General features: G+C 37.6%; 1 protein-coding gene across 1 annotated transcript in view; it reads right to left on the bottom strand.

Moving 5' to 3' along the window:
- Window positions 1-8804: 8804 nt before the first annotated feature.
- Window positions 8805-16842, bottom strand: part of USP25 (ubiquitin specific peptidase 25) — a gene marked incomplete at its 5' end in the record, with an annotated part of 73255 nt that continues 65217 nt past the window's right edge. The window contains 4 exon segments of the mRNA XM_010078623.1: window positions 8805-9400; window positions 9830-10025; window positions 10725-10848; window positions 15271-15350. Coding sequence (XP_010076925.1) covers window positions 9228-9400; window positions 9830-10025; window positions 10725-10848; window positions 15271-15350 — 573 coding nt within the window.

Below are 16842 nucleotides of genomic sequence, written 5' to 3'. Positions count from 1 at the left end.
CCTTTTCCCCTGTGATGGAAACGCCACAGCTGCCCCTGAGGAGCGGCTGTCCCCATCGCTGACAGAAGTATTCACGTTTCTAAGGGAGGGGGCAGTGATGTACTTCAGGCCCTAGCAGACCCTATTCCCCCCAGACAGTGCATGTCAGAAGCTCTGCAGTGATCACTTGCACCACTACACTCTCCAGAAAACATTTAAAAGTATGATGGGCATAAAAACAAAGCAAACCCAGTCCAGGCAAAACCCACAGGCACTGTAAATCTGCCATATAAAAGCATTGTCAGTAATACGTACGGTTTATACACTTAAAAGAAGGAAGGCTGTCCAAATTAATGCATTAATTGAAAATTGTTTCCTATGTAGGTCAGCTGGAAAGCTCAACAGGAATGTTGACAACACAACAAAAACAAACAATATTATCTATAGACTGTCACTGAGCATTCAAAACTTCCAGATTCACAGTTCAGAGAGAGGGGCAATTTAAGATAAGAAACTTTTAAAAATATTGTAGTGCAATAGGTAAGAGCTTGGTCAGAACTGAACAAATAGGAAAATTCAAATATGTTAACTGTGTTCCTCATTGTTCAGCTGTCACCATGTAAGATTTTTTAGAAAACAAAGGTTTCAGTTCCAACACATCTGTGTTCATTTGCAGTCTGTCTGATGTCATTTTAACCCAAGTGTTTATCCTTCTCTGGTGTAGGAAGCCTACTATTAATACTGAAATTTGTAACTCAGGGACTTAACATGTAGAAGTAGCTTCTCATATGCAACCTGATAATCTCCTACACAACCCTTCTGCACATGCTGTCAGGATATTTGTTATTACTCTGGAGAACCATGAAAACTATTCCACAACAGCACGCTGTGCTGGTGTCAAACTCTGGTGCCAAGTCTAACTGCACCAAGTGGTACAGGGAGCTCCATCGTTACCTGCAGGGAAAGACCACAGACACTCCAGAGGAGCTATCCCATTACAGTCCTGTGCCTCTTAATGCCGCCCGAGACAGCTGTAAGACCAAAAGTTTGTTTTATTCCAAATACACTTTTGTGGTATCACGACATACAGGTTTCTTGTTACTGGGAACTACTTTCCAGGGGAAACATTGCAAGTGAAGGGAGGGGAAGGAGCCAGGCCCTGCAAAGACCTCTAAACCAGTGAGCTGAAATATAAGCAATACCTGACAAACTCTGAAAATGCTGTAAAATTTGAAGGAAGGATATACTTCCATGTATATCATTCTATACGTATCCATCTATACATAGACATGGCCATGAGCCAGTCAATTAGTGTAGCTGAGTGTACTGGGTGAGCTGGATTCAGTCAAGTAGAGGTTTACTGTTAAGATCCCCCACTTCACTGCTTAGGAAGCAAGAACATCACTTCACTTATCCAATGGGGCTAGTATCCTAGAAAGGAGAGTCTCAGAAAGGCCTTAAAAAGAAGTAAAAATGAGCTTGCAGGTGTGACACTAAACAGGAGAATGGCAGAGCAGGCACACAGCCAATGAAGTAGGCTGCTGGTGGACAGACGAGTCAGCTCTGCTCCACCGATGCACGAGCCTGGAGTTGCAGTTCTGACGATGACAAGGAGGAGGGGAACAGCCGGTGTATGGACAGTGACTCCAACAGAAAAGAGTGGTCTTCTCCCAACTGTTGCCATCCTTTCCACTGCCAGAAAAGGCATGCCTGGCTCCCTAGGGCTCCTGTCCAAAATGTGCCTGTTTCTGCTCCCTGTTCTACAGCAGAAGGGAGCCCTGCTCCTACATCTCTCATGGCCAAACCCAGCTTTGCCTACATGGCTGAGAAGCATTGAGTCCCCTCTGGGCAAAGAGACTGCGGTTGATCAAATGCAAGATAGGGAACGCAGTGGCCTTCACTCTCGTGCTCCGCAGAAATCCTCATGGAATAGCTCTGTCTGTTCACACCTCATGAGTGTTTCTGTAATTGGTAACACCGCTCATTTCTTTTCTGATCTCTGCTCTGATCAAACTCCACAAAAAACTTTCACTCTGTAAAGAAGTGTAACACTACAGTACTTAAAAGCCCTCAACATTTACTCATAGCCCAGCACTTCCCTTTAGATATTCTTTGTGCAATACTCCTTTATGGAGGGCTTGTGAACAGCACTTATACTATACACTAGCACACCACTTAAAACGAAATTACTCCATCTTAACAGCAGAAGTAACATGAGCCAGATTAGTTCAAAACTGGCTATATTACTTACTAGCCTCTCTTAGCCAGAGCTTACCAGTATTTGGTAGCTACCTTAGACCTCTTGTAAAAGTCTTTGCCAAACAACTGATTTTTACCTTAATTAAAAAAAAAAAAAAAAAGGAAAAAAAAAAAAACAAAAAAAAAAAAAAAAAAAAAAGAGAAAAAAATGGACAAATAAAAAAAATAAAAAAAATTCAAAAGAAAAAAATGTCAAAAAGGAAAAAAAGAAAAGAACACTGGAGACTGCCCTGAGCCCACTACTTAGTTTTAAGAGTGCTTTGGTTGGGGGCAATGGAGAATTAGGCAGGTAACAGGACAGAGATAACTGCAAAGTTTCACAACATCACTGAACTTCTGAAAATAGCCATCTGAACTCACCATACTTTCTTGCTTATCACCAAGAATTGACATGCATTTACAAAACAAGCCTCTTTAAAGCAAACATAAATAAAGCAAAATACCCATAAAATTGTTACAAAGCAGATAAAAATCCATCATAAATACTTTTGAGTCAGTATTTTCAGCTGTATGCCTACTCCAGGAACACAGACAGGAGAACAAACATGCTATCCATGCCAAGTGCCCTTCCTAAGGTATTACGGCCAGTTTTAACACTTGCCAGATTTTACCTAGTGGCTTCTATTTTCTTAGAAAAGAGATGCAGCTTTCCTAATCTTGTGGGGCACTGTGTCAAGGGAGAAATTATTTATTTTTACTTTGTTATTAACTAGAAAACATTGTTATGGCTCTTCTCTGTCAACTACAGCCAGCAGGTAATTAATTCCCTCACTTTTCATTTCAGTTAAACAATTTCATAGAACACAAAGCACTACAACATCTCTTACAAAGTCCAGATAACACAGAGATATCACTGTCTTTAGTGGAAGAGACAAGAATGATAGCAAACAACATAAATGCTGTTTTACTTGCCTAGTGCAAGGCATTTGAATAACAGGATTAAATTGGACCAAGAAAAAAGGGGAAGGGGAGTCAGTTCTTAAAACGCAGCAGTATAAATCTTTGTATGTAAAGTATTATAGAGGACTTCATCCTACAGATGGATACTGAAGCGATAAATCTGTTCAAGCACCTTACAACAACCACGTAACAAGATCACCATCAGCCGACAGTGGAGCAAGTATCTGTGCCAAATACAGTGACAGGTCTTAATCTCACATTCAAAGGCATTGGAGATAACAAATGTTCCTTCAGAAATTCAAAGGGAAATTGTACATATTCCAAAACAGTATGTACTTCTTCAAAAGAGACTGTGAACATGGAAGGGAGGAGATAAGAAGTCTCTTGAGCATCCAAACTCAACTTGAACTTTTCAGAAGACTTATCTCCCTGAAAAGAACAGGGTTTGATTTTGTGGGGAGTGGTATTTTGGTTGGTTTACTTTTTAAAGAATCTGCTTCATGAGATGCAAAACTTAAAGAATCTTTCTAAACAAAAGAGCTTCATAAGTAGATTACAAGAATGTACTACCTTAAGCTATTAACTTAAAATTATTTTCAGTTCCATAGATCAACATTTCTCTCAAAAGCCTCAAACTCTATCCTCTTCCCGAAGAAAGCACGAGGTTTTCTTCAGATTGCATTACTCAACACTGACATTTTTGCTTAAAACTTACTTGAAAAAAAAGGTTTTTTTTCTAATCCATATAAAAGTTTACTATGTTTACATAGTAATTCCCTCCACCTCATTATTCTGTATTCTCTATAATAAAAAAGCAGCCCCTCCCAAAACTCCCAGGTCTTCCAAGCCCTTAGTCCACACTTCAAATAAAAGTTTCACTGTTAAAGGTTAAGGTCACAGACAAAATACAAGTTTTGTTGCTTGAAGGAAATCTACAGGAAGTATTCCTCTCTCCCTGTTGCCTGCATGTCCGTGAAATACCAATGGGTTCAGAGAACTTTAACACAGATAATGAAGATGATGTAGTCCCACAAAGTGATAGGACATACCTAGACACAGAACACAGATGTGGGTAGGGACTGTGCAGACACCAACTTAACAGATCACAGCAAGACATAGCTGCTTTTTGCCAAAATTTACATTTGAATGCAGTTTCAATAATTCAAGACAAAGCATGAGGACCAGGGTAAACTGGAGATTACTCAACATCAGGAACTGCCTCTACAGCCTTCATAAACCTGGACAGATAGTGCCAAGATATAGTGCATGGAACACTCATGCTTCTGAAGTGCCTATTTCTGAGAATGCTCAGTTAAGTCTGTCTCCTAAAAAAAAAAAAAAAAAAAAAAGTAAATAATTTGTTGATGTGCCGAGAGACTATACAGAAAAAGCCTGCAGCTTGAACTAACTATCCCTAGCTTTCCTATTTCAGGCTCTCAAATGCTGAATTGCCAGACAGCATGTGTGTGGACAGCATTATTTGACCCACAGATCCTGCCCAGGCATCACATCAAAGCAGTTTGAAGAAAAGCACTCAGGAGCCTGCAGAGGTGAAAATTCAAGCACGCACTAATCAGATGGAAGCAGAATAATCCTGGTTCCATATTCCTAGCTCTACCTGGCAGTGAAGGCACGGTGGTTAGACTAGCTGATGGCGAAGCAAAAACTAAAACTAGCCTGGAAAGTGGATATTTGAGTGATTTAAATGGGGACTAACAGGGCAGAAGGGCAATAACAAAGAGTTATTGAAAAGAACCATGGAGCCCAAATCTTTATTTGAGAGGTACTTCAATTAACATATGAAGGGAGAGATGAAGGATGACCATATCCTTAAGGTTCATGATGAATCCATCCGGTGAATGCCATTCTGAAAATAATCCTTTCTCACTACATATTTCCCAGCCTGTGAGAAGGGAATCGATTTGGGTCGATCCTAACCACCAGGAAGCAAGTCAAGCTGTTCTTTCAAAGTGCTGCCTCAAGAAGCTGTTTCTGACAAGTGTGAGCATCTTCCTGCTACTTACAATGAAGATCTGAAATTCATGGTGAAGGAAAGTCTGTAGCCAAGTCCAAGATTTTAAGGGCACGACAATGAAATTGGAGCACACATATGTACAGCAGCAGTGGCTGCAGCTATAAGAAATACAGGTGCCTGCAAAACTTTAATGGCTTTGTTCCCATAAGGATTAAAATTGAAACTGAAAAGCTGACCCAAGCAGGAACGTTCCGCTGATGGCAACTCAACTAGGGGAATACTGATACCATTAGTTTGCCTACAAAGAAAGATCCTCCATAAGAATTAAGAGTGCTTTCAGTTAATAGCTTATCCATCAAGCCCAGGGGTTCAAAAGATCTTCAAAGACACAATATGTAAAGGAAAACTGGATATCAATTACATGAAGAATAATTCTGTTTCACTTGAAAGAATCACTCCCCTTTTGAATTCTACCTACTACATTTTGCTTAAGAGCTCTCTGGATAAGAGCCTTTTTGTATCTGTATTAATATCCTCTCCAGAAGCAAGTAATGGAAAGATGCAACTACTTTCCTCTCAGTGCTATGACTGATGCCCACTCTTCTTGCATCCTTCTACACATAAAATCAGAATATATTTTTTTTTAAAATTAATGTACATATTTATGTTGGAAAACGCTGCAGAGATGAGGTACACTTAGAATGATGCATTTTTTTCATCAGCATTCTTAACTTGGGTTTATATAAGGCCTCCCACAGACACTTGGACTCACTGGATTTTAAGAAAAGGAAACAGCACAAAATGAAGAATATAAACAACCACCATTGTCTCTCTTTATGGACCTTTATGTTTGTTAGACAGTATCAGACTGTTTCCTGTGTGCCACTGTTTATGTTGGGTACCCTTCTGCAACTGCAGTCTTCACATGCATACTGGAGTAGCCTAAAAATAATCTGAAAGATATTTAATACAGACATGGTTTTTTAATGCTTGAACGTTGAAGCATATGCTTTTGACTATGCTCCTACTTCACATTTTCTAGAGCAAATCTGTTCACTCTGGTAATTCACTGCAGTTAAAGTACAGATTGTCCACAACGCAACCGTGACTCAGAAATGAAGGTCTAGTCTACCCCCTTGCGTCTGGTGTGATTTCAAGTATCACCACATCCAAGAAGCACAAACCAACTTCATCAACCCTCTTCATTTGTTCAGATTAATTCTGCTGCTGCTTGTGGTCTTCTGCTAGGCTAGAACTGACATATCTGCTATAGCAGCTTTAACTAGAATCAACAGGGTTTTTCATACTACCAAAATATCAGTTAAAAGTGCCGCAACATGATGGGTCAGATAAAAAGACAACACATTGTTGAGTGGGAAAAAAAGGAGCGGGATGGGGGGGGAGGGCACATAACAGAAAGACTGCAGTGCCTTCAGGGTCCTCCACACTATGAAGCAACATCTGGAAAAAAAACACCCTTGCATTTAATTGGTGGTGCAGGTGATGTAGTAAATGAATTTGGGTTTAACTCCTTTAATCTTTTTCTGTTTTACAAACTGAAAAAAGCCTGATAAAAGTCTCACAGTTCCCATACTGAAGAGAAATATCTACTTTTGTCATTCAGTCAAAGATTATTAAGCAGCCAAGTGAACTGTATGCTTCACTACATTGAACAGTTACTTGTATAGTTTTTGTGATAGGCATTCTGAATGCAAGCTATCAGCTATCTTATTGAAGTGAAAAAAGCAAAGTTTTAAAGACAAAATAATACCTTAATGATTTAACTGAATGTTTAGACTCATACAAGATATTTAAAAGATACTAAAATAGTAAAATACATATATATTTATTTCTACTATACTAGACACAACCTCAATTCAACTAAAAAAAATTCAAGTCATTACAAATGAAATTTAATTAAATTACATATTTATCTTCAGCATTATGAACTACAATGGATTATTTTCATACTTTAAGAAACTGAAAAAAATGGAAACAAAAAGAATAAATAATTTCTTCCTTGTTTGCTTCCTTTTAATTTAAATATCTTAAGATACCCTTCCCAAGTGAAATACTTTCTTCCTCTTTTACCTTAGAAAGAGTGCCTTTTCCCCTGTGTTTGCCATGGAAGATTACACAGATGATGAGGGTAACTGGCTCCTGCAGGGTTAGAGGGGAGCTTTCCTTAAAAGTTTTCACAAACATTCGAATTCAAAACCTGTTAGCAAAGAAATAAAATTGCTCTTTCACTTTTAGTTGTTTTTACCATTATTGAAAAAGGCAAACGAGAAGTCTGATCTGTTCAAAACATTGTTTAAAAATACACAGTGCTAAGTAAGGATATTCTTGAGCCTCAAAGTGCAACAGATGCAAAATCTAAAATCTTTTAAAATGCACCTTCACCCTTTTCATAATATGCATATCTTTTTCCATGAAAGGTGATATTTCACACATAAATAGCTTCAGAACTAAAAAAGGCTCCTCCTGAGTACTACTGCACTTGTAAGAGTTCAATATTCTTAAAAAAAAATTTATAAAGTAAATGGATAGTTTGACAAAGCATGGAGCACCCCAATATTGAAAACAGAAGAGGAAAACATCCCTAAGATTTGGAATTCAAGGCTACACTCTATTAGCTGTATATTGTGACCCAGTATCTCTCAAGAGTGAAAAACTTTCAAGACTGATATGTACTAAGATTGAACTCTGATTCTTTTTGCATATGAGATGCATACATTATGCCCTACTATTTATGCCCACTACATTTCTAGGTGGTCTGAACTTAGTCACTCCTTCCTTCCCTCTGTGTATTTTTATTAGCAGATCTTCAAATAAACACCATTTGAGAGGCTATAATGAAAAGTTGAGTGCCACTCCAATAAAAAGATACAAACAAATATTCACATATTTTACTGTTCTAAAACAAAGTTCTCTATAAAGAGTAGTAATCAAAATAGTGTCGGGTAACAGGAATAACTAAGGACGCATTAAATTTCTTTTTCCACCAAATAATTAAGTTTCTTCATTAAAACCAAACAGTATTTCAGTTTTACAAAACAAGTCCTATAGATCTTTTCTTTCAGTTCCAATAGAAATCTAATTAGGACAGATAAAAGATTTCTGAGATATTTTGTTGCAACAATAGCAACCCATTTCAAGTAGGGAAGTCATGTAAGGTTTTATTTCTGGTCACTTACATGACTAAAATACTAATTAAAATAAAAGGATTGATTCTTAAACTTCACAAATTCCACTTTTTTTAAAACCTTTACTTCCTCTGCTTAAATCAATTTCTAGAAATTTTGCTCAGAGAATGTAATATATTTCTGCGGAAAATGCTTTTTTTAATATTTTTTTATCTAAGAATAGAAGCAAGGTGCCATTACTGTTTTGCTTCAGAAGCCAGTCCATGCTATCAGAAAAGACTTGGCACAGCCACACACACAGAAGTGTTCAGGTGCAGTACCATACAGATCAGTAAAGAATACACAAAAAAACATAGTGTATAATACTGTGACAGTTTTTCAATATATTCACATACAGTAATCTCTGACTACCTGTAACTAAACTGGCCATAAATCCTGAAGAACCTTGTCTATAAAATTGAGTAACCCATCAATATACTATATCTTTTCTAAAAATACCCGTATTTTGCACTAATATACAAGGTATCTGCTTGAAAACACAGAAGTAGCCATAAATAAAACTTTATTCTTTAATTTCATTTACAAGCTACCAAGTACCATGTATTTACACAGCACTGGACACTTAAAGTAGTTGCAGTCACAAAATGATCCAGACAGCTGTTGATAAAAGTAAAGGATCTTAAGATAAAAGCAAAGTAATACTGTAACAGATAAGTGGCAAAAAAGCAGTTTTGCCATAACGGTCAGACTTGCATGTTGCATCAATTCTGGTTGAAACGACTGAGCGCCATGCGATTCTCAGCTTTAACTGTTTGCAGTCTGGCTAAAGTTTGTACAGTCATTTCTCTTTTGCAGTTATTAAAATAAAAAAGTTAAAAACTATAGCAGCAACAAGCAAACCCTGTGACAGGAAGGCAAGGTTTAAGAACTAAAAAGTTTATACAATGTGCTTAGGAAGGTTGCAGAATTTATCTTCCATCGGCTGGAGTTCGACTGAGTGACAACATGATTCGGGCGTATCTTTCACACAGTTCATGTGTGGAGTAGGAGGGTAACTTTGGCGGGTCATTGAAACCTTTAATCTCAGTAGAACAATCTAGCAGTTTTGGCAGGAAATCTGTCAGCTTTTCTTGCAAGTTAGCTGCAAATAAAACAAGAAAATAAAACATAAGCATTTACATCTGCATGTGGAATTCTCCTTTTTCTGCCCAACACTTTTTTTTTTAACTGGTGGGTGAGAAGAGGAGGAGTTTCACTTGGAATAATCAACTTTCTTCAGGTCTGCCAGCAATAACTAGGACATACCAATTCCTAGTAAGATGCCAATATAAATGCCCCTTCAGATGGTCTAACACCACAAATGTTTTTCCATTCAAAAAAAGTATGTTTCCTTTAAGGCCTTATACCCCGATGCAATATATGGAAAAACTGTATATTTAAATGTGCACAGGATTATTCAAAAGTCAAGATAGCTCAAAATATGTTACCAAGGCACAAAAGGTATACTCTCAATTCAAGATATTGAAAAGGGTGTGCAAGGGCCTTTTACCTTAATGAATAAATGACTTACGTTCCATTTCTTGTCCAAGATAGGAACACCAACGGTTTCTCATATCTTCCACAGCAACAATATCTTTTTCTTCCATTTCATCCACCAGTAGTAATGGCAAACACGGGACAATAAGCTCATTCATAATGATCAGGCCATTATTTACTTCCTGATCATCTCCTGATTCAAACAGTGCTGCAGCATGTTCATTTAGTTTCTTCATAAACCACCACAAAAAAGGAGAGCCTTTAAGTATACAGCATTTCACATTCTACCATGTATCAGTTTCTGTTTGTTTTAAAGCACAGTCTTCCTACAAAGCTACCCGGTAATTTGTATTAACCACAGTTGTGCTTTAACATTTACAGCCATGATGCATATGCTCTATTAAACCACTTGATCTTCTGCTATTCCACAAGCCACTTCATTTGATACCTGCCAACTCAACCTTTTGTTCTTTGTAAACACTGTTCTTTTTGAAGACTGAGGTCCTATCACCTGCTTTTGTTTTCCCACTATTGCTAAAAGTAACATAATGAAGAAAAAAAGAACTTGTGTCCTGCTGATGTCTCTTCCCATCTTTGTTTCCCCATCACAACTGTGGCAACAGGGCAAGTCTGCTCACCAGTGCTGTCAACCGTTGTCCCTACCTAGCCCAGAAATGATGGCAGTGAGCACACTATTTACAATCATAAAGATGATGACGGATTATTCAAAAAATATGGGAATTATGTTTTCCTTCTTACTTTTGCATTTTTTTCCTTACACAAATCTGAAGTATTAGCTTGTTAATTAAAGGGGTTTTGGGTTGGTGTTGGTTTTGTTTCAGATGATGGCAACAGTTTTCTACTAATTAATTTTATTACAGCTATGCAGCAAGGTCAACTTTTTGAAACATACATCACTCTTCACTTACTAGCAAACATTCTCGTCTGTAGTGAGATATCAGCTCTTCATCATGCCCTCTGTATGGGCCTTTGGACAAGAGTTCTTTGTTATTCTGGTAAGCATAGATAAGGTAGAGTAAGGCTTCCATATAGCTGAAGTAAAGAAACGAAAGCATTAGATGCAACACCCAAGTACCACCTATTTAAAAGTAACTATTTTTCTCTTCACAAGATAGGTAGGTTTACTTACTTGTTTGACTGTAAGTCCACCCCTCCCCACCATAATAGTGTTTTTTCTACTACACAATTTCATCTTTTATGTACATTAGAACAATTTATTTTCTTACCAGGTTAGATCACTTGCACATGAAATCTGATTCAAAGCTCACTGAAACCAATGGATACCATTTCACTCGCTTCAAAAATAGCTTTGGATTTGCCTTGTGTATACATGAGAACTTAATTTTTCCTGTGTGCAGTTATGTCATATTAGGGTTGATCTTCTGTTGCCATATATATTGTGATACCATTCTACACCTTAGCAAATAAGATTTAAGGCTGTCACCTTATTTCTAAAAAATGAACTGGAAATTTTTAGCCTCACTAACTCTAAGTTCTTACAAACTATTTAAGTCTAAAGTGATGGAAGAAGCCACAAGAGCATTTCAAAAGCGTAAGTGTTGACAGACTGTTCTTCTGTCTTTAAATGCAGAAGATAAATACATGCCTAATTGGTAAAGGAGAAGTAACAGACAACTTAAGAACCTAACAGTTCATAATCAACAGAGGTAGCTTCACACACAGGTTAATCTCCCTTCACACTGCTGCATACCATTTCCAGTGAACACTTTAAATTGTTAATTCTCTGACTTACAGAAACCCAGTAATGACAGACAGCCACTGAAAGCAGTTCGGGCAGATACCCTAAAAACAGGCAGTTAGAAATCTCATTTTTATTCAAACAAAAAAAAAAAATCTAGGAAGAGAATTTTTCTAACGGAGCATTAGAGGAACAGTACATTGTGCACTCACTCCTGCTGAGAACAGGAGGTCATGGTTAAGGTTTAAACTACCAAAACCAAACCACCAAACTACTAAAAATGTCTAAAAATTTATGTGTGAGCACACACAGGGCATACCTGAAAAATATATGTCAGAATTTTCCAAAGCAGACAAACTCAAGCTTACAGTAATGCCTCCCAATGATACACCATAAAAAGAAGGGAAAAGGCTACTTGAAATTGCAATGGTTCTTTGAAGATTTACCTTCTCATATCCTTGTTTAGAATAAGATGAAGCCCAACACCACAATTTCAGAATATACTATGAAGTTATTTCTTCCACCATGAGATCTGCTCATAGTCCCTTGCAATTCTATTTATTGCTAAGTAATTAATATATTACCTTACAAGGACAGACACTGTTCTCCACCTTTTTGTCCTCAAAGTACAAAGCCATGCTTTCATTAATATAAGTCCTATTACCCTCACCTCAAGTCCATTTCTCCTGCCCATGAAAACTCTTCACACCACTGATCACCAACACAACTGACCTTACAGCAGAAAACTTAATGTAGGAGGAAAGGGGAGAAGATGATTGCAAGCAACTGTAATTGCTGGATATAAAGACAGAGGAGCAGGACCTTCTCTCCCTTTCTATTCTTAGTTCAGTTATTTGTGAAACTGCAGGTTGAAATTAGTGTCAATAACTCAATTCATCCAAATTAAAAACTTGCTGCTGGTAGTGGCCTTATTCCCAGTCCCTGTCTTACTGTTCCTTCCCCTAGTTGTGTGACCTTTTCCTAAAACAACCAACTATGGTGTAAATTAGCCAACAGATTCTGCCTTCTCACACCTGAAGTGCATATAAACTCCAGCCTATGAAGCTTAAGCCTAAAATCACTGAAGCTGCTCACAGAATTACAGAGCTCACTGAGTCTCGGCTTTGGAAAAGATGCAGAAAGCATAGGTTAGCTAAATTTTAGCACTGCTTTGAAAAAGGCATTTCAGACAAAATTAAAAACTGTATTAGCTGTCCAAGAAACTTAAAAGGCAACTGCTAAGGTCTACAGTTTGTTCACTTTTCAGTTACTACCACAAGAGTGAGCTGCAGGTAAAACTCCTGCCAAGGTTCATTAGCTGGCTGTGTTCATCTCAGCCACAGCAGGTTCCTACTCCCTACTGCAGTCAGAGGAGATAGGCCTGAAATATACCCCGTAATTCTCCACCTGCAGCAAAAAGAGGGCCTTGTCCACCACCAGAAGGGATTGCGAATGAACGCTGAAAGTAGGCACGAAGAAGATAAACCAAACTACTTCTTTAATTTTGTGTTTGTTCAACACAGTACAATTGTTTAAGGAAATCAGAGACCACCTGGATAAAGGCCCATTTTTGGCTAGAGACTAAGTGCTCCCAGGTATCATTTAGTGTTATTAAAACATTGGTTGACTGAGATGGATTTCTGGAAAAAAAAAAAAAAAGCCTCAAAGCTGTCCTTTTAATGAGGGTCATGAAAGTCTATGTTTTCATAAATATTTTTAAAGTTACATTTTTATTATTTCAGTGTTAGCAAGAGAATTGGGAGAGTTCATCAATTTAGTCTTGTTTTCAGAATAAAGATTGTAACACTGCCCCTCTAGAGTGTACAAGATGTGAACCTCAGTAAATAGCTCAGTCCTTTGGGAACCCGTAGCTGAAATACAGATGCATAATTGCAGCAGATGCCTTTAGAGCAGGTCAATGGATACCCAGATCCTCATGCATCCTCTAAGCATGCTTAACTCTAGTCTTACCGTCTTTGTATTAAGTGCCTCTTGAAACATTTATGAAATTGCATTTCTTCCCAAAGGGAATGAATGCGACACTTCTTTGGATGTTAAAATTAGTCTGATAATACTGTATTTTTTATTTCTGACCAATACCAGAGTGTAAGACTGGTCATTACAGGCTTGTTTTCCAAATTACAAAGATGTTTCATAACAAATGCCTCATCCTGATTTTGCTAATTAATGTAAAGGAAAACTATACCAAAAATGCTGTTCAGCACAGAGCAGAAACCTGTATTTTCCTCCCTCCGCCTGGCATAATCAGAATATATTACGGCAAAAAGCAGATTCGTGGTATTTTGCAGTTGAAGGTGCCATCCTGTAGTCCCAGTGCCAACGAACTTGGATATCTTCTCTTCCTGCCTGCATGCCTAGAGCATGCATGAGGTCCGAGAGTAACAAGGAGGGTTCCTATATACCACACCAATGTTTGTGACATTTTTGCCTCCTAAAGGATCAAGCAACATCAGAGTATTTATGTTTATTTTTCAAATAAGCCAGGCAATCTCCTGATCAACCTTTGCACATGAGCTGTTCAGACTAACAAAGTACCATACTGTAATTTAGATTATTAATGAATGTACTATGTATTACACACTAACAAGCAGAAGACAAAACAGGACTATGGGCTCATTGTTTTAGCCACTATACAAAGACTTAGCTTGTCACAAAGACAAGGCAGTGTCTTTTCCAATCAGTTTTCCTGTTTTGTTTCGGGCCTTTCTTGTTCGGGAGCATACAAGACAAGAAAAAGAAATATGAAGCAATTTACTACACAACATACACACAAGAAATGAAGTTTGATTCCCACTACAATTCTCCTACAGTGTTATACAGGAAGAATCAGTGATTGACTGCAGAATTGCTTTCACAGTCAAAATTTCTATCATGTGATAGCTCAATTTTCACACAACAGATGTCAGCCATTAGATATTCGGTAGCTAATCATTTTGTTCCTTTGGCTGGGCATGAGAGGAAGAGGTACTTTAGAACAATTCTGTTTCAAAGACTCTCCTCTGCAGAATGCTTTGAGGCATTTATACTGTAATCACCATCCTTGCTGCATGGAGTAGATCACAGTATAAGTTTTAGCTGTAGTGCATTAAGTGCATAAATGTCAACAATTTTATATAGCCACAATTCCTGACTTGGTTGGAAAAGAGAAGGGAATGAATCACCATTGCCTCACGGAGCTAAGAAGAATCAGCTACAAGTCTGATAGTTACACTTGATAGTTTTCCTCAAATATGTATTTTTTTCATGACCTTCAAAGACCTTCCTGACCCACCACAAATGGAATTTCGGCTCAGACACATGCAGAAGGCAAAACTGTTTCTGTGGGAAGACCCAATAAAAAGATGGATAAGACGGGGACTTGACTAATTGTGATTGCTGATGAAAGCGGATAAATATATGTGCACATGTGGTGACAGAGAGGAAAGATTTTTATGTCTGAAGGATACCCAGAGCACTTAGATTAGGAGAGAAAGAGGAATACGGGTGCACATGGCAGGTGCTCTGAAAAGACTACATGGCCTGATACAGAAAGAAGAAATGGAGATGAAGAACAGGAAGTTGTGGGAAACTTTGAGGTAAATGCAAGACTGAAGATATTAATGGATCGAATAAATGCTTGAATAAAATGAAGAATACATTAAACAATTCTTAATTTTAAAAATAGCTTTACTTGTCAATATTACATTTTGCCTTCAAAGTGCTCTACCACATTTGAGTTGTATAATGCCACTTACCTCTTTTTTTGGAAAAACTCCAATCCTACCATGAGAAACATAGTTGTTTCCCTGAAATTTCTATAGTCTTGATGCCATCTCTGCATGTAAGAAAGGGTATAGAGAATTTAATCCACAAATAAGAAATACATTTTTTTACATACTTTACTTAGTGGTGAATACTCAGAGTAAGTGGCAAGGATTCCTAGTAAGCTTGCATGTGGGAAAAGGCTGCCTGCATCCCCCCTCCCTCAATAAAAAGAAAATTCTTAAAATACCTAAAATATTTCTAAATGAGATTATTTTTACATAATGTATTACTATTTGAAAGGAATACAAAGCATCTTTGGAGAACCACAGTCAGAATTATATGAAATCCCCTTTTTCCTCTCAAAAGGAGTTGAGAAGCTAATAGCCTTTTTTAATTCCCTACATTACACTCAGTTATTTACTCAGTGTTAGAAAGCTTTTTAATACACTAAATATTAAGCCTAATTTTCAATATAAGAATGACATAGAAAAAGCCTGAACACATTACATAGGAAGTGACAAAAAAACCCCAAATGCAATTCAGATTGTACAGATAATTATACTAGAGGAAAACATTTATCTTGCTGCATCGGCACTTACACAAAGAGACTACTGGTACACTTTACAGGTAAATACTATAAGTGAAAAAGATGCTTTTACTGAAGTTGGTTAGTAGCCAACTTTCAATTGCTCATTAAAGATAAAATAGGGGACAGCATACCGTAATACATAGCCACTTACACATTCAACACAAAGAGCATGAGAAAGGGTCCATGAAATGCCAACTCACTATACAGTACAAATACTGACACAGACTTCGAAGAAACCACCAACTAGCTGTCTCAGGAGCTAAACAAGTAGCATGTATCTGCAGGGGAATACAAGACACCCCACGCCCTTTACTCTTAAAGCTAAGTCTGGAATTGTTTATTCTACCTGTGCAATGCCATTCAGAAAATGGTAAGATACTGAGCCTTGCACATCCTAAAAAAATGCAACAGAAATCCCACATGAGTCCTTACCCCTCACAGGCCAGGGAGGGCACGCTATAATGTAGTAAGAATCTACTGTAGGTCCTAAACGTGGCAATGAGAAGTGACAAATATTTTTCATTTAGTTTGTTAAGGGGAATATTACTCTCATAGTCCTCCTGAGCAAGCTGTCTGGACCTATGAGCATAACAATGAGGTTTAAGTGGTGCACTGAATCTGCCAAGGACATAAATATCCACTGTTATGAGGCTTTAATGAATAGCATTATGCACAGTTGAAACTGATGTTGTAAAGCTGGCTATATGAGATGAACTGTTTTTGGCAAATATTAGTCACGATTATTTAATGTCTGAGATTTACTCTTTTTCTAAATAACACAGGAGGAAAAACTAAATGCATAAACTGGTTATGTATGATCTCAGCAAACAAAATAATCTGGTACTCATAAGAAAAATGGGAATGGCTGCAGAGACAGCTGGAGGAAAAGCACAAATGTGACTGTGCCTGTGACCCAGTTCTCAAGAAATGCAAAACTGAGCTTAGACCACTCTCACTCCTTCACTGCTAGCTG

The sequence above is a fragment of the Pterocles gutturalis genome, unplaced genomic scaffold (assembly GCF_000699245.1).
Source record: "Pterocles gutturalis isolate BGI_N339 unplaced genomic scaffold, ASM69924v1 scaffold9633, whole genome shotgun sequence".
In the NCBI taxonomy this organism is placed as follows: Eukaryota; Metazoa; Chordata; class Aves; order Pterocliformes; family Pteroclidae; genus Pterocles; species Pterocles gutturalis.
The sequence above is the reverse complement of the archived record's forward strand: the minus strand, read 5'-3'. Positions and strand labels throughout refer to the sequence as shown.